The 19,026-nt window shown below is 38.3% G+C and overlaps 1 protein-coding gene across 1 annotated transcript; it reads right to left on the bottom strand.

Annotated features, from left to right (window-relative positions):
- Positions 1-1,858: 1,858 nt before the first annotated feature.
- Positions 1,859-18,096, bottom strand: ARC6 (Chaperone DnaJ-domain superfamily protein). Its single transcript, XM_088945316.1, has 7 exons — positions 17,434-18,096; positions 17,085-17,315; positions 16,766-16,990; positions 14,072-14,332; positions 12,849-13,806; positions 8,848-8,972; positions 1,859-2,256 (listed from the first exon to the last, which is right to left on the bottom strand). Exons 1-7 carry the CDS (start codon positions 17,752-17,754, stop codon positions 1,966-1,968), a joined length of 2,412 nt encoding a protein of 803 aa, XP_088801442.1. The 5' UTR covers positions 17,755-18,096; the 3' UTR covers positions 1,859-1,965.
- Between the last annotated feature and the right edge of the window lie 930 nt (positions 18,097-19,026).

Below are 19,026 nucleotides of genomic sequence, written 5' to 3'. Positions count from 1 at the left end.
TGAGAAAATTGGATTCTTTGGCCCATTTCATCCAAAAGGAAAAGGTATTTTTTTCCTCAATTTGCAACATTGAATTGAGCATTATTTTGAAACCAATGTTTTTATAAGTTTTCAAATCGTTGTTTATCATGCAGTTTTTTATGACAAAATCCCAAAGGCAAATCCATTCGCCAATCTCTTTCAGTTACATCATATAGTAAAGGTGGAGATAGAAACCCTGGTACAGTGGACCAGGTGTGAGTAATGGTACGTTAAAGCATGGTTTTAAAAAAATGACCTGGAAATGGAATTGTTATAGTCACTGATTTTTGGGTTGGTGGTTCGACTGTTCAGTTCAAATGAACGGTTCATTTTGACAACAAAAATTAAAAATAAAAAACGGCCAAAAAGCATTGAATGGATCAACGGTTTGACAATCTGGGTCAACAGATCATTGATTGATTCAACGTTTTTTTGCCAGGAACCGGGTTTAGGGTAAAACAGAACCAGCTACTTAAACAGTTCCCGAGCCAAATGATCCGACCATCCAGGTCAACAGCGGTTTGAAAACCATGAAAGTACAAATTTAGCCACTTGATGTGCAGCATGATTACAGGTCCATGTACATAAGCAACTAAAAGATTTGGGAGGCAAGAAATAACTCTTACAAGTATGAATAAGCATGCGTATGCTCCATGAAGGTTGTGAAGAATCAGACTAATCAGAATCTGAGCATCACCTTCTATAATAACATCTGAAAGACTGAAATGCCCAGAGACTTCTCGACATGAACTTTAAACTGCCAAACCCACCGCCAGCCAGATGTCACTTGCCTACACACCCTGCTTCGGATTATTAAAATATTTTGTACTAGAATATTTTATCATAGCCTTTGATCCATAGATCATCATAATGAAATATTGAGCATAAACACCCTTGTTCCTTTTACCGGAGAAAAAATAAATTGTTTAGAGATGATTTTGAACAACCGTATGGTTACCTATTCTTAATTATATGGGGGGCGAGATTGATGTTTCCCATCTTATTTAAAAAAGGTATAAATGTACAATGGAAAAAAGAACCACACAACCCCCATAATTAGGTGAAGTCGTGAAGACAAAAAGTTCAAAATGTTGGTAGTTTGGTACGGATTAGATTGGTAATGCCTAATACTGTGACATGCTTTGATAGACCAAAAGTGACACACTATAAAGATTTTTCACAAATTACTATACATATAAATTTATTAATATGTTATTATGTATTTAAGTTAAATTACTAATTAATAACTTGCGAAAATATATAATATTAATTTAAAAATATCGGATCATTATAATTTCTAAAATACATATTATATCAATTAATAAGTTTTAATTACTAAAATAACTATTCCATTTTACTGTTTTTATTTCTGTAAATTATCAAAAAATTAAAAAAAAAAGGTTTAGATTGATTGATCATCCATAGATCCATCTTATACCATCAGAAGTCAGAACCATTTAAAATATTTTTTATGATTTTAAAGTTTCCCGATTTTTGAAAAAAAAAAAACCATGGATCTGGTCATGCAAGCAAAAACGTAACAAATCCAATTACAAAATCAACATCGTATTTCGAATACAAAATTATTTAAATGTACTATTTAAGAATTAAATGAAAAATTTGCATTTCTCTTTTATTTCAATAAGTTTTCATTTTTACTTTTTTTAATACAAGATTTTAATGGAAGTAGAGGATCCGGGCCCTAATGAAATATCCAAACTTCAAACGTTCACGACTGAGAAATTGCTGTTGCCATATAAACCTTGTTTTTTTGAGATTTATGAACTTGGTTATAGATATTAGAACCGGAAAAAGGATTCAACTGAAAGATCACCAATAGAACAAAAATAATTGAATAAGATTAAGGAATGCATATATGTAGCATTTACAAAGCAGGGGTGACAGAAAAGATGAAAGGAGATTCTCATGGCCACCATCACTTACTTACGCTTTTAGGACAGCTCCTTCTGTAATCTTCCACCCTGACCTGGAACAGGACATCTCATACCTCGTGGTGTAGGTTGTATTGTAGGAGTCGTTGTGCTCTGGATGGACCATATCTGTCAGCCGAGCTACCTCTTCAAGTGTTGCCTCCACTAAGGCTCGCCGCCCATCCAATGACACAGTGACACTATCAATTGTCAAGCCCAACAATGTGTACTCCCAAAACCAACCATGTTGTGCAATTTCTGCTGCACGGTCTGTCCATATCTTCAGCATCTGACCATCCAGTATCTGTCCAGCATATATCAAATTGTCAAGGACATGTTCCAACAAGAACCTCAAAAAATCAAAAACAAGAAAATTCCTGGCTTGAGATGGCGGCAAATGTATGGGCATCAGTCCTCCCTGTGTTATATGGTTAATAAGGCTTTGACTTGGGTGAAGGATAAATTTTCCCATTAAATCGAGATGTTTTAATTTTCCAAGCTAACAAATTAGGACATACAAAAAAAAACCGCAGGTGTCAGAGTGCAGATATCCTGATATTTTTGTTTGCTAGCATAATATTGACAGGTGATGAAACTGAAGAGCCGAATACAAAGGTAGAATGATTAAGAGATGCTTTAGAGTAAAAAGGTTACAAAATAAGTCGGACTAAAATAGAATAGACATATTACAACTTTAGTAAAACATTTTTTGATAAATGGAGAATTTATTAGAAGAAGAAATCAAGAGCAACTATTACAGAAGACACTTGGAGAGGCACGAGCTGCAACCTCTCCAATCCATCAAACACTAAAAAGGTATACAGCTCAATACAAATGTTCTCTCGTTGCCCCTTGCTTGGCTAAGCAGTCAGCCATAGCATTGGCAGATCTCCCTACCCATTGTATTCTAAGTTCTAACATACAAGTTTCTCATCAAGCATTTGAATCTTTTAAGTTCATTTCTGAAGCACCAAACTGCAATCTTTGGATTCTGTAACCACCCACAACCAACTTAGAATCACCTTCTACTAGTAGCTGCTCCACTCCTATCTGTACAGCAAGCTGTACCCCTTGTAGTGCAGCTAATAGTTCTGCCCTTGTGGAGTCCCCCTCACCTAATGGGCCTGAAAATAGAAGAGCCACAGAACCACTTTCATTCCTTATAACCCCTCCCATCCCAGAAGGACCTGGGTTGCCCAAGCTACTCCCATCAAAATTTAATTTCAAGAAGCCTTCAGGTTGGGGTACCCAGTTCATGTGCATCTTTGTCTTCAATGAAGAACTACTTGCCACTTCTGCCCAATGCCTCCACGGGTCATTAAAGAAAACTACTGAAATAACTCTGAAGATTTCACCCACACTATAGCCTTGACAGGATACACTCCAACTCTCGTTGGCTTCGCACCTCTTGGAATATTTTGGTATTCCTTTCTTCCCACACTGTCCAAAGCAGTGCTGCTCTTGCAACCCTCCACATTATTCTTCCTCTTCGATGGTGCTGAGCAAAGGTAGAAGGGTCCAAAAGCAAGCTTACATCTGCTGGCCTATTCCACGTTCCACCTACATCCAAAAATCAAGAAGAGCCAATCCCACAAATTTGCTGTAACAACAATACAGGAAATTAGTAAATGGTTGCAGTCCTCACCATGGGATCTGCAAAGGTACACCAATTGAGTGAGATGCAGAGATAGGGCCTTCTCCTTTGTAGATTATCCAAGGTGTTTTACTTTCTCATAAAACACTTCCCAACAGAAAGCCAAGACCTTGGGGGGAACAGGCTTGCACCAGGCCTCCTTAAAAGAGAGGAGAAGCAGACAGTAAACAACAAAGGGACTTAAAGAAAGAGGCACAAGAAAACCTACCCAAGGGCACGAGAGTCCAAAACCTTTTATTTGATTCCATGGGATCCAAACAAACTTTTTCAAGGGTACTCAAAAGGCAAGTAAGACTCACAATCTCATCCCTTAGACCTCGTCGGAACCCAAAGTCCCAAACTGGAGTCAACAGAGATTCCAAAGGAGAGCAAAAGGAAGAAACAGGCTCTTTCTTGTACCGGGAGATAGTGTATAAAGACGGAAAGAGGTCTTTCAAAGGAGCCTCTTCGACCCAAATATCTTCCCAAAGGAGAACCCAATTACCGCTACACACATCATATCTAAGAAAATTGTTGAGTCGAGGGAGGACACTATGGATTGCCTTCCATGGTGTTGCCAAAGTTGCTTGCCAAGAGATCCCAGCATCCCATCCATTCTCTGAGTGGCCATGAATACTTCCTATCACCCTAAACCACAATCTCTCTCTCTCTAATGGCCATCTCCATAGCCATTTCCCCAACAAAGTCGTATTCTTTTGCATCAAGCTCCCTATTCCTAGACCTCCCTCTTCTTTACTTCTGCACGCCACCTCCCACTTCACCAGATGATCCTTCCTACTTTCCCCTAGTTCCCAAAGGAAGTCCCTCATCAACTTTTCTAGCTTCTTAACTTCTCTAGAGGGAATCCTGAAGACTGACAAGAAATAAGTTGGAAGGTTAGACAGGGTGGCTCTAATTAGGGTAATCCTACCCCCCAAAGAAATATAAGTCTTCTTCCAAATAGACAATCTCTTCTCAAACTTCTCTAATACTAGACACCAGAAACTGCTCTCCCTAGGGTTTGCCCCTAAAGGAAGTCCTAGGTAGGTCATGGGCCATGTAGCTACAGAACACTCTAAACACCCTGCAATCACCTCCACCTCTCTATTATCCAAATTTATCCCTACCACACTACTCTTTTCAAGGTTAACTCTCATATTGGGCATACTTTGAAACATTTTCACCAACATCTTTAGATTCCTTATCTTCTCCAAGTCCCCTCCTTCATCAAAAACTAAAATATCATCTGCAAATTGAAGATGGGTAACTGACACTCCAATCCTGCCTATTTTCCAACCATTTACTAAATTCTCCCTATCAGCCTTTGAGATCATTCTACTTAGCACATCAGCTAACAAGGTGAAAAAGGAAGGGCAACAGAGGGTCCCCTTGCCTTAGACCCCTAGAAGCTAGGAAAAAATCCTTTACCACTCCATTAATCAGGGTAGAGAAGTGACTAGAGCTCACACAGCCAAAAATCCACTAACACCACCTTTCTCCAAAACCACACTTCCTCAAAGCTTGTAAAAGGAATTACCAACCCACCAAATCATAGGCCTTTCCAGAGCAAGCTTGCAAACAAATCCCTTCTTTTTGGATCTTCTCATTTCTTCCAGGCATTCATTAGCTACTAAGATTTGGTCTATAATTTGCCTCCCTTGTACAAAAGCCCCTTGGTATTTGCTGATTAGGGAAGGAAGAACCTCTTTAATTCTCAAGGACAACACCTTAGCTAAGATTTTGTAGATACTAATAAGTCACCAAGCTTATTGGTTTAAAATCCTTAGGGAGGATAGCATCAACCTTCTTAGGGACTAAAAGCCAAGGAAGTAGCATTGACTCTTGGACTTACTATATGATTGTCTACAAACTCTCTAAACACCTCACAAAGATCTTTCAGAATCTCCCAGCAGTCTTGATAAAAGGCCATTGTAAAACCATCTGGGCCCGGCGCCTTAGACCTATCCATCAAAAACACAACCCTTATAATCTCATCTTCTTCAAAGCTTCTTTCCAACCAACAAGCCTTTTCGTTTTCCAAACTTGGCCAATCTAATCCTTCTAGGGGTAGCCTTTCAGCCAAAGGTCTTCCATACAATTTTTTGAAATGGTTAACAAAGGTTATAGCTATTTCCTCTTGTTTTGCAATTACCTCCCCTTCTACTTCTAATTTGGCTATAAAGTCTCTCCTTCGATGTCCACTTGCCAAGTCATGGAAAAATCTGGTATTTCCATCTCCTTGCTTTATCCATTGATGCCTTGATTTCTATCTCCAACAAATCTCTTCCCTTAGCAGCACATCTACTAGATCCTTCTTCAGTTGTCTTCTTTGCACTCTATCCTGTTCAATGAAGATTCCTTGGGATTCCTTCTCATCTAAAGCCTCAACCTGAGTGATAATATTCAACTTCTGTTCCTCCACTCTACCAAAATGATTTCTATTCCACTCTTTCAGTTTGAATCTTAACCTTCGCAGCTTCTTGTGGAATCTCACACCCTTCCACCTTACCCTGGTTAGCTCTTCATCCCACCATTCCTTCACTTTAGCCTTAAACTATGGATGTGTTAACCATATATTTTCAAATCTGAAAGGTTTAGGGCCATTGTAAAGGATTCTACACCTATCTTAATTGGCCAATGGTCAGAAGTGACTCTAGGTAGAGCTCTAGAGACCAAATTACCCCAATAATTCTCCCAAGAACCTATCCAATTTTGAGCTCAAAGGGTTTTCCTAGAGGTTAGACCAAGTGAACCTGTGTTGCAATAGTGGGATCTCCTTCAACTCACATTCTTCTATAAGCTCATTATCTCATAATTGTTGTGATTGATTGACAAGGGTTATTAGTTTCATCCGAAAATCTTATTACGTTAAAGTCCCCTCCCACACACCATGGGACACCCCATAAACCTTTTATTGCAAACAACTCCTCCCACGTTTCATTTCTCTCTCTGTAGGAATTAGGACCATACACATTAGTTACTACCCATGTGAAGCCATCCTCCACATTCCTAATTTTGATAGAAACAGAGAATCTCCCTATCAATTCCCTCACATGTTCCATTGTATCATCCTTCCAAACAGTCACAATTCCCCCCCAAGGCTCCAAAGGACAGGGCTGATGACCAACTCACTCCCTTGGACCTCCAAAAGCTTCTGACCCATCTTGCATTTAACCCAGACAATTTTGTCTCTTGTAGCATCACGACGTCAGGATTTTTCCTCCTAAGAAGATCCCTTTTTTTTATCAATCTAAGAAGATCCTTTATTACTCTTCTCTTCCTTGTGCTTCCCAGGCCTCTCATGTTCCAACCTAATATTTTCATCAATACTTTTTTCCAGAATCCTTCTTTCGCCAACCTCCACTCCTTACCTAGATTTTTTCCTCCTATCTCCCCTTCCACTAAACTCTAGATCCCCCTCAATATCCGAAAGTATTCCACCTCGGATCTTTTTTTCCTTTTATTTTAGTAAAAACATTAGTAACAATAGAAGTGCAGTTGTGATTAATAATCAGGAAACACCCCAACCTAACCACTTCAGCACTTCTGGTATCTTGGAACAATTATCCATAATATGAAATTGAAAAAGGATGTTGCCCATAGCATTAGATCAAAGTGGTTGAAAGCAGAGATTGTGCATCTAGCGTGTTGCATGACCAACATATACCAATGAAAAGAGGAAATTCAAGTGGCTCACCAAGGATATTGAAATCTGTTGCACACGGATAGCGAGAAGCGCTAATACACTGGCAGATGGTCAAGCTAGGCAAGGGGTGAACAGAAGCTCAATGTTTTGGGCTGTTTTGTAATTGTTTCATGAATTCGAGTTTATGGGGTATTCGGGAGTTAAGATTTTTTAGCTCCTTCTTTGTAATTCAGCTTTTCCATCTTATTAATAAAATTCACTGTTATTGATAAAAAAAAAAAAAACGAGTCATATGACTAAGAAAAAAACTCTGTAAGACCATAGTTTCTATATAGAATGATTTTCATCAAAAAAAAAATGCTATACAGGATAGAGTTAGGTAATTAAGAAACATCTCCAAAAAAATGAGTGTAGCTGAGATAAGGATATTAAGATAGATAACTGGCAAGACTAGAAAGGAGTGCATTAAAGACTTAGGAGTAGTTCCTATAGTGACAAGATAAGGGAAAGTCAACTAATAGTTTTTGTTATGTGCATAGACACCAATGACTGCACTAGTGAGGAGTTGTGCAAGTAGAAAGCTCTAAAAGAGAGATCAAAGAAAGCTTGGTCTGAAGTCATAAGAAATGAACTAAGAGCTTACAATTTGACAGAAAACATTGCTCTTGATAGAGGATAGTGGCAAGATAGGATTTACTTAGCCAACTCCAAATAGTTGGGAATAAGGCTGGGTTGAGTTAAGAGAGTTGAGAATGTGGATAACATAAACATGATCACAAAAACAAAACAGCAAGAAAGAATAAGAAAAAAGAGCAACAAAATATCCTTACTGCAAAGCTGGGCCCGGAGGCCCACAGAGTAATTCAGACCTCCATACCTTACTCTTGCAAGTTAGTCTTTAGAAGTCAAATCCTCTAGACATTACCTTAAAGCATGTTCATTATCTTCACTTACAATGCTTATGGTCAGGTATCTTGCTGACCTGATTTTGCTTTGTAACCTCAAGTTTTCATCTTAATAAAATGTTTAAGTTACCTAACAAAAAATGTTTATTATCTCCACACGTGTAATAAATGTTTTGACTTTTCTATTTTCAGCAAGCCAGCTTTTGCCAAATAGGTTTGAATATGAGAAACTGTACTCTAATTCAGCATTTCATGGGTACTGTTGTCAAACTGAAGTGAGAAAATGGGCCAACTCCAGAGGATTTACCACCTGCCCAAGGGACAGCTTACCTAGTGACCTAGTCGCTGTATGGACTAGTGAGTTACCTCATTTTTTATGTGTATGCAAAAATAACAACAAAATCCCCCTCTTCTAGTTCCTTTTAAAATCAGTCTTTCATTTTTTTTTTCCATCAGTGCATGTCTGTTTACGTACTGAGGATGGGAACATTGTATTTTAACTTCAAAACATGAAAGTTTACTGCTAGCAAACCCCACAAGAAGGCAGTACAGCAACTTCTATTTCCTTAATAAATAAAATCCTACAGTTATTGATCATAAAAATTCTCTAATCAGCTTCAAATGGAAAAGCACAATATCATAGGATTGAATATAGAAATATAAGTACCTCAAAAATAAAGAATATAGAGAAATAAGATGGGCTTTCCTCACCTCTGGCAATTTGCTGAGACAATGATCAGGTCCAAGAGCCTGTGATTTAATATTCTGCCACTGACGAACTAGACTTTCTGCAAACCTTGCATCCATTCTGGGCATGTCCTCCACAGCTTTTTCATCTACAGGGAGTGAAGTATCAAATAATTAGATGTAACTTTCACAGAAAACAATCAGCACAAGTAGAAGCCAAACCATATCCAACAACATAGTGGGAATCCATGAACATAAAAAAGAACAACAAACCATAACCACAACCACAACAAGAAAAAAGAAGCAAGAACCCATATTTACATGGTCTAGCATGGCATTTTTTAGGTAATAAACTAATGATTTACACTAGCATGATAACCTACATCCACGGGAGACAGCAGCATAAAGACATAATCAGAAAATAGAAGAATGCAAACAGACCTGAAAACAAATTTATACCGTTGTACACCCAGTGTCTCAAAGTTCACACCTCTTCTCTATTGCAATAACCAAAGAACAACAAATGGTTTAAATAAGCCCATACCAGATGGCTTGTTGGACAATCTATACATGGATGGCTTGTTGGACAAGCCACATAAAATGACAGGAATTATAGCCCCAGCAAACTGGAAATTAGAATAAAACCCAGGATGGAATAAAAGAATACCTAATATCCTCCAATAGATGTGCATTAGAAGTTGATTGGAAGTTCCCTACCAAGAAAAGATAAAAAATAGAAATGGAAAAAGGAAAAGAAAACATAAAAGAGGAAAAAAAAAAAGAAAGAATTAATTGCCTATGCCTCTATTCCCAGGAGAATCTTGTAGCCCTGCATAGTTAAGTAGTCAACAAAAAAAAAAAACTTCTCTTTTTATTAAAAACATTGAAACACATACGAAAACCCCACAGAAACTCCAATTTGGTGACACCATACCTGGCTAGATTGTCTGTTGCAGAGTTGGTAGACTTTTTTGAGAAAAGGTAAAAGTATATTGTATTGAAAAGTAATTAGAAGAGTGAATAAAGATGCCACTCCATACAGTGTACTGTACAGTAAGTGAATTGTCCCCTGATGAATACTTACAAAAAGTGCTTAAATCAAGATATGATTTGGATTAAAAAAAAAAGAGTAAGGGGCTGTCTGGCAAGTCTTTCTAAGTAAATCTTTCAACAGCCCAATAGACAAGAAGATGCACTGAGCTTTTGGGGTCTTGTCTTTAAAGACCAAGACAGTCTGGTTAGTGTCATGGTCTACCGTGCTGTTAAAAATAGCTGGGAAGGCCATTTTCAGTGCGGAAAGACCAAAAGCTTCATTTGAAGCTTTCCTGATTTTCAGCTTTTAAAGTCTTTCTGTACACTCGCCTTTGGGTCTTTCAGTCTCAAACTAAATGGAAAAGACCATTTTTTGGTCTTTTGAGCTTTCTGCAGACCGATAGATGCGCCAAACACCATCTAAGTTGGTATGCTGTAATATTCCTTGCAGAAAAAGCCATGAATGACACTAAACCAAAGTATTCTTCAAATTTTCATCCACCCATACCATAATGCCAACTAGTGAGGACATCAATCATAGTTTTAGGAAGTACCCATCTTAAATTGAAAATTTAGGGACCGATATTTTAAAACATGGAAGCCTGACACAAGGTGTTCCACAACTTGGAGGCGCGAGGTGTAAGTCCCCTGAGCACAAGAAGGAAGAAGGAGAAAGAGGAGCTCTTGCTTTTCTTCTTTCTTTCTTTCTTTCTTTCTTTCTTTCTTTTGATAAAGTTTATTCTTCCTTCCTTCCTTCCTTGCTTGCTTTCTTTCCTTCTTTCTGTATGAAGCATGCATGCCTCATGCAAAAGGTGTTTGAGGCATACGCCTTAGATACATCAACGCCTCCAGTACCCGCCTTAGGGTGTTTTGAGGGCACCTCACCCAGAAGTATGCCTCCAAGCATATGCCTCCCACATCTTTTAAAACATTGCCAGGGACAACATCTTGGTGCTAATTGGGCAACATATAGAAAAGCAATTCTTCCACATAAAAATTACTGAGGGACCACAGCCTGGTGCAGGTATCTGGGAATGGTTTTTGTCTCTCCAAATTCCTCTTTCTTTAGGCCTCCAAAGAGAAGAGGGAGAGTGTTACAGAGATGCACAAGGGGCATCCATAGTTTGGCCTATTTAGGAGGAAAGAAATGACAGGATTTTCAAGGAAAAGAAAAGATCTAGAAGTAACATCATTGACAGCATAATCATCAAGGTGATCCATTGGGTAAAAACATTAGAATTCTGATAATTTTTCAATGGAGGGCTTTGTTTGAGAGTGGTATTGGATTACTAACTCTGCAGTGCCAAGACAAGCATAGAAGCTCATTGGAGACCACCAGAAGCACATCAAATCAAATGGAATTTTAGCAGCAGGAGAAGCAGCATAGGTAGCTTGTAACCTTTGGGTTTTGGAGTGGTCATTAAGGACCATAATGACACAGTTTTAGAAATGTACTCAGGCCCAGGAAGCCACAGTGATTCCACCAGAACAGAGCTGAGTAGCTGACAGCTGTAGTTCAAGACCTAAGAATAGCATGATCTTTGGATCTTAAGAACCTAACTGTGGAAGGTAATTCAAGAATGGTTATAGGCTAGATAAAAGCAGAAATCAAGTTCCTTGGAAGCACCAGAACATGATGAAGGTTGAAGGAAATACAAAGCTTGGGAAGGGGCAGAATCAAGGTTCAAAATATCGCAACATATAGGTGCATATTGACCAATACGTATTGGTTTTCAGGGTCACCAATACTCTAAATAGGTAGAGTTAGGTGCTTTTAATCATTTTAGTCATTATTTTAGTTTTTTTTATCAATACTTTTTTTAGTTGATATGCCCTGTCCCCTGTCAGGTTATCATGTCAAAAGAGTAAGAAGAGAATCAAAAGATAAGTGTTTCAATTGAAATAACCTCTCAATACACAAATTTTGCATATCAAGAGTATTGATACCTTGAACCTTGGGCAGAACTAATAGGAATTGTATGAGTATGTAGAAAGGGTGTGAACAGAGATGTCTTTGGGAATTTATAATGAGGTTAGGAGGTGAAAAGTAAGCAAAAGGATGAGGTTAGGTGGCTTGGCCAGCCTAAATTGTAGAGCACTTGTCCTTGTACATTTGCTACTGATTCATTTTTCTTAATAAAAATGTAAGTTATTAACCAAAAAAAATACTATATTTTCATCATATCACCAAACATAAAGAGATCCACATAGAGAACCTTGATAAATATAGTGGGTTAAGGAAGTGGAGAAGATAAGGTTGTCAAAGGAAGTTTAAATATTGGAACATGATAGAATTTTAAGAATAGGAATGGTATGAAAGGAATTCCCCCAAAAGTTCCAGGCCATTGGAGAGGTAAATTGTAATAAAATTTCTTATGCCTCTTCAACAGCACAAAATGGAAAAGTAAAGGCTACAAATACAAATACAAAAATAGGCTAACAAAACCACAAGTGGTGCCTGATCAGATCAACTTCCATTATCTGTATAAATTGGACTATTGGCCCTCCAAGCATGGTAGCTCCAGCAAGTGGGGAAGAGGAAGAAGTCACAACTATTGACAACTTTCTGGATATGGAGATTCATTTATAAAGGTCCACTAAACCTCCAACAGGCAGGGCAAGGAAGACAGCTGAGCCTTGTACCCCAAAATGCAGAGAAGGGTGGGGGAAGGGGGGCAAGAGAGAAGGGTCAACTAAATGGCACAAAAAAACAAGGAGAAAAGTAGAAAACAAAAGAAACATCATTCCCTTATAAGGGAATAACAACTGAACATGTAACCAAAACCAACCCCCCCATAAACCCATGGTGAACCAGCAACAGGCCCCATGTTCCAAGTATGCATTTCTAAGAGGAAAGAAGAGCAACATGATGATGACTGAGGGATGGGCAAGCAGTTCAGGCCACAATAATATCATGGTTTCTTTAGAAGTTGAAAGTGTAATATCGTCAACTTATGCAACAAGAATGAGAAATAAAAGTTTTGTCATCATACCCAAGCTGATTGCATCAGCAGCCATAACTGAAGTATCTCTTTGTAGAACCGATGACCCATTTCTAGTTGGTAAATACTTCAAACCTGCCAGAGTCACCAGTCCGACAACCACACCAGCACACATAATCTTCACACTGGCATCTTTTATTTTTTCAGTCATCCACTGTTTGTCAGTATTATAACTCATTTTCTCATACACTTCCTCTGAACTGCCAGAATTTTCTCCATTAGGTTTGTCATCAGGCTCCACACTCTCTATGGCAGAAACAAAAGCGCTGTTATCATAATCCTCCTCTTTTCTCATCCTTCCTTCCTTGTTACCCACTGGAAACACCTTCTGCAATGCAAGCATTGCACTTGCCTTCACATTATCAAGCACTGCTGTTGTGGCTTCAGCCCCTATTCTTGCTATGGCTGCTGCAGCAGCTAATGGTGAACCACCAACTCCCTCCATCCTTTCTAGATATCTCAGGACAGTTGGGTCATCATAGTAATCACCAAGTTTGAACTGTATTCTTTCAGTATCTCTAAACCTGGGAAAAACCACCTCCATCAGCCAAGTTTCCAACAGTTTGCAAAGCCCATAAAGATCACTATCGTTATCATCCTTAGAATTTTCCAGAACAAATTCAACAATGGAAGGGTCTCTATAAGGTGAATTTTCATTGTCTAAGCCCAACCATGAGCGGCACTCATCAATGTCTCCCACAAGAAGTGAACAGAGGCCCCGTTCCAATGCAAAATCTACCTCACGATCTACTCTTGCCACATACTCAGAGACAGCAGTTCCTAGAGTCGTCACCTTTGTCTGCTGAAGTTGTTGGAATAGGTTGCCAGCATCTCGGATCAGATGAGGCTTTTTACCCACAAAGGCCTGGGCAACAAGGGCAAGTGCCACCCCATAAACTTCAAAACTTTCTGCTGGAATATTACTCGGTGTTGCAGCAAATAGATCCACCTTCACAGCACAAAAAGGAGAACAAGATTATCCTTGGGGGAAAAGGCACAAACAAAGAGTTGGGAAGCTTTTAAGACAAATTCTAGCAAACAATACAAGGGTGCACCACTCAACCCCAAGTAAAGGACAAAACTGATAAGCATAGGAGCCCTCAGAAAATAGGTCAACTTTGTCTTTATTCTGCCTTTTCACAGTGCTGAAGTCAGCTCATGCAGCACGGTGCTGCTTGCTAGCATTATCCAAAAAAATAATGTAATGAACACACCTGCTCCACTGCTGTCATACGAGAAAAGGCTTCGTTCATAAAATCTTCACGAGTGAATCCCCCTGCAATAGCAGCTGCACCCCCTCCTCCAACAGCCCATAAAATGTTGCGAACACCATGAAGACCCTCCTCTCGTCTCGTCTTGTGTTCTTCATCAAGAGGTAAAGCTAAAAGCTCCAGAACACAACGTGGTGTGATCTCTTCCAGTGTCTCATCAATTTGTGCCTGTAGATCTGGTGCAAGGCCACTTGCACCTTCTTCCTGAGATTTCACAACTGAAAGCATTTTATATACAAATAAACTGTACCATCTTAAAGGGATGATTATTAAATTAGTGCCCATCATTTCTGTTGATTCTTTACAGTAAGAACTCGTTTCAATATCTCACACAAGACTTTTGATCCCTAGGATGCATGATCCAGTGTTTCAGGCTAGCTGCACCAGCATTTAGTGTCCATTATGTCACTTCTATCACTGTTTATTATGAAACCACAGGAATAGCAAAAATGTTACCTTCAAACACTACGACAGATAATAGAAAGTGAAGTTTAACAACTCTTTCTTACATTCAACTTAGATCCAAGAAGCCATTAAGCTCTCATAGAAATAAAGAGAATTAGCGAAATTGACAGAAACTTTAACACCAAACAAATAACACTGTGCATTACTAAAATAGAAAGTGTTAACAATGTCATGATTTCCAGTGATCAAAAAAGGTAACAAACCACACCCACCAACCACTCCATCATGTCCACTTGACAAATGCATAGTGGGCAACTGCAATTTGTAAGCACCAAGGAGAAAATAATGCTACCATGTTAATTACTACTAAAGCCTTGTTACATAGCAATACATCTATTCCAAAGAATGGCAGAGTCAAGGGAATGGACGAATGGCAAAGATAAGTAGCAAGAAAACTTTTCTTTTTATCATCATTCAAAGTCCAATCCTGTCAGGGATAATAAATCACTTAATTTGACCCTTCCAAAGTTTGCAATTTCAATTATTCAAAAAATGAAAACATTCTTGCAGGACTTCAGAATGATGTGTAGTTTTCAGTTTGAGGTAATAGAGTAAATAGATTTGTCTGTGTATGTGAGTGTTTGTGTGTGTGCATGGAAACTAAAAGATTGTTAATTTTTTTGAAAAGGAAAGATTGTTAATGTAGACATCATTAATGCTTAAAAACCAAAATAACAGCACTAACCATATACATCGAGTATGTCAGTATGACAAGTAAAATAAAACAAACTCCTATCAATGGCTATATTTCATTGACATTCAAAATAATATCTAGTTAAATGTGATATTGACCTAAATGCATCTCAACTTTGCTGAAAAATCAAGTTTATAATGCAACTTTTTATTTTTTGTGATGTTGCCCCAAAATATTGCCAATATCCCTTTCTAATAATGTAATTCTAGGATTTCCTTTGATATATATTTGAAAGACCCCCTTAAATGGGAAATTTTGTGGGGATACATTCCAAAATTTTAGGGAATTTTCAAACCATGGTACAGTTATCCTAATCCCCCCCCCCCCATATGTTAATACCTGACAGGCAAAGGCCATCAGGTATTACCAGTCTGTGCCTTCTGGGAAGAATCCCTTTCTGACAGAAAGTAGACTATCAAGTTTTCCAATTGGCCTGTTAACATGATTTAGGCAAATTTTCTCTAAAGGCCCCATAGCTCTTTGTATTTTAACGTGATTTGTGATTTCAATTCAAGATCATAGAATTACAACATGGTATCATGATTTTTATGTATCTCACTTTCTGATATGATATTCATTGTCCATAACCAAATAGCTGAACCAAACTTAATGTCACTGCACATTGTTAGGGAAATCCTGGTTTTGCTCCATCAAAGGCATATCTAAGCTTTGATTTCAAGATAGGTTTCAACCTACACCAGAAGCAAAAATGTGCAATATATATATATGAAATTCCAAAAATTTTGCTTTTTTCTTGCCCTTTTCTTCTTATTTTCTCTCCATTATTTATCCAAACTTCCTATTTATCATCTTCTTGCCCACTTCAAACTCTCTCACACAGTCCTTCATGTTGGCCGCTTAATATCCTTTAATTCAACTTTTTAATTAGTGATTCAATCCATATTTTGTTACAGTAATTGCCAAACCCAGGCAAAATGTTGAAATTTTGAACATCTCTGATTCTCTATGAAATTTAAGAAACCCATGGTATACTACTAGTCAAGGTTGTCTATGTTATCATGCATGTCTTGATTATATGATTAACTATGCAGCTGAATGTTGGGTCTTCAAAAGTAGACTATTACAAGTTAGATGCATGGGTTTTATCCAAATCATTATTACATTTGATCTTGTGAATACCATCTACCAGTGGCACCAGCAAAGATGACAACTGATAGAGCCTCCCATGCAGGCTGCACTCTATTGCTTTCGATAAGGCCAATTAGATGTTGATGGCAGTCAAAAGCAAAGGTATATGTCCATTCCTCTCGCAATGTTGAGGAATGATTTCTCGTTAGCTAATAAGAGGCAATTTTCACCGAGTATCTTCTCTATACTAGAACTAGAAGATAAAGACAAATTACACCGGGCAAAGTCAACTTCATAATGAAAATAAAATTACCTTCAATTAACACATACATTGTTAATTAAGAAAATAGTAAGATAAGACAAGACAAAGTGATTATCAAAAGATTCACCTGTAACAGCTTTAAAGCCCTTTCAAGCATTTCACAGCTTTTAATAAAATCTGCAGGAGACAATGCCATGGCATCCCTAGAGAGGTCTACATAGGCCAGAGCCATTGCCAGCACAACATCTTGCTTGAACGACTTTGGCAGCCTTTCTCTCAGCAAACCCTCGCCTATGCGAAGTACAACCTCAGTCTCCCCTGCTTCTTGCAACACACAAAGAGCTCCAGGGACCTACAGAGATGAAAAGGAAAATCCACAAAAGCAATCAGCTTACCTTCAGATGAAATTAAAATGGGGGCGGGGAGGTATTGTCAACAAAATGTACCTTATCCCAAGGAACTTTTGTGATAAGAGTGCCATCTTGGTCTTCAAGAAGACCTTGGTTGTAGTCTCCTCTTGTCCTAGGGTTTGCTAGGGTTTCACAAGCGGCTTGAAGAATCTGCCTTCGACTGATTAAGGCGTCTTGACTGAAGCCATATTGGGGTGGTTTGGAAATCCTAGAATCGTAAGCTCTTCTTATACCGTCTCCCAGGTAGTGAGTTTCAGCTCCTAATATCTGTAATTGATTACAAAAAGCATCTATGTATTACATGTATTTAATAAATGCTTTCAGAATATAAAATAAGAAAAATGCAAATTAAGAAGAGAGAGTGCAAGTGAACTTCGTCGAAAACCTTATAGAAGTCGAGAGGGAGGGGAATGTGCCTCTCTGGAACAGCGGGTGGAGGAGGGAGGAGTGAAGTCAGAGCGACGTTTGAAGTAGAAGAAGAGGAGTAGTAGTCGGAGGGATCTGAAGTGGTGGTGCTGGTGGTTGAGGGAATGAATTGGAAGTCGCCGAGGAGACGGTCGGCCCATTTGCTTGTGTAGCAGGTGATTGGGGATGAATTAGTAGTATTCGGACCACTACCCCCAATGGTGCAGAGCTTCTTAAGTCTCCTCTTTGGAACCAACCTTGGGCTGCATAGACCCAGACCCAAATGATTCAAGGTTTCCATTGAAATGACAACTCTCGGAGTCTCTCTCTCCCTCTCTCACTCTCAGAGGCTTCTTCCGTTGGCTTTGTTGTTCAGCTGGGTTCTGTCAGGCGTCAGCGGCGAAAAAATCCTGTTTCAATTAACAAGTTATTGATGAAAAAACTCAGTGAATCTTCATTCACATAGCAACTCCGTAAGAGATCTTCTGATGCCTCTTTGGCTGCCATGGATGAGGAAGCAATGTCAGGTGGATAATTTCCCGTTCTCTTTCCGAAATCCGGGTTTCGACTTTCGAGTCGGGTGCGAGAAAATATCATCGAAAGAGCTGCAAATGCATACAAAAGAAAAAATTTCTGCATTCACGAATAATAAATCGCCACGTCGATTTTTATAGATAATTGCAACTTAACGGAATCCAGATTATTGACGGAAGTCCGGACTAAAAAAACTTGAATTTTATTAAGGCTCGGTTTGAAAAGAGTATAAACATAAATATATAGAGTATAAAACCTTGTATTTTATATGTATTTATATTATATATATTTATATTTATATTCCTTTCAAATTAATTTTAAAAAAGATAATTTTTTTTTTAAATACCCCTAAGATTTAGAAAATTGATTAACTCTACGTTTATTTTATGTTAATTTTTCGTCACACCACATGACTGATATTATTTTTCAAAAATTTTTAAAATACCCTTGTACCTCTATTCAGACGATATCCGTATTCCCTCATTTTTTACCTGTACCTATACCTATACAGGTACAACAATAATCTGTTCCTCATCGAAGGCTCAGGCGAAATAACCCAACGGGCTTCTTCTTCATACGAACATGAACAGTTCCTCATCGAAGAGGACCATCAATGTAGTCCATGCCCCTCCATCGTTGTAATCTCCACTTCCTTCGTCTTCACCTAATGTTTTTCTGCCCAATATGGTGGATATTGTCCCCATCGTCACCCCTTAAGAAGAACAAGACGAGGAGAACATCAAATGTGTTGTCGTCGGTACTATTCCCTCCTACTCGTTCGAATCCAAGTTAGGAGATTGAGGTCTCTTGTTCGTTTACCTTTGGAGGGTTTCACCTACGATTTTATATATTTTGGGAGTTTGATTGAGCAAAACAAAATAACTAGGTCCGTAGCAATTAAGGGTGAGCACTCAGTTTATTTACTTAAAAATTAAATTGAATAAATCAAAATTTTAAAAAATAAAATAAAAAGATGAAAATTGAATGGAAATCGGATTTCAAGAAAACCGAAACCAAAAAATTCGATTCGTTTTTTGAT

The sequence above is a fragment of the Nelumbo lutea genome, chromosome 5 (assembly GCF_056320005.1).
Source record: "Nelumbo lutea isolate HS-2025 chromosome 5, American lotus-T2T, whole genome shotgun sequence".
NCBI lineage: Eukaryota > Viridiplantae > Streptophyta > Magnoliopsida > Proteales > Nelumbonaceae > Nelumbo > Nelumbo lutea.
The sequence above is the reverse complement of the archived record's forward strand: the minus strand, read 5'-3'. Positions and strand labels throughout refer to the sequence as shown.

Bases quoted from the DNA above. Each gene is read 5' to 3' on its own strand.
- ARC6 (XM_088945316.1), bottom strand. From the start codon at position 17,754: ATGGAAACCTTGAATCATTTGGGTCTGGGTCTATGCAGCCCAAGGTTG. The intron at 14,333-16,765 runs GTGAATCTTTTG...GTGAAATCTCAG, and splicing joins GGGCTTTAAAGCTGTTACAG to GAAGAAGGTGCAAGTGGCCT. The intron at 13,807-14,071 runs GTGTGTTCATTA...TGTGCTGTGAAG, and splicing joins GTATGACAGCAGTGGAGCAG to GTGGATCTATTTGCTGCAAC.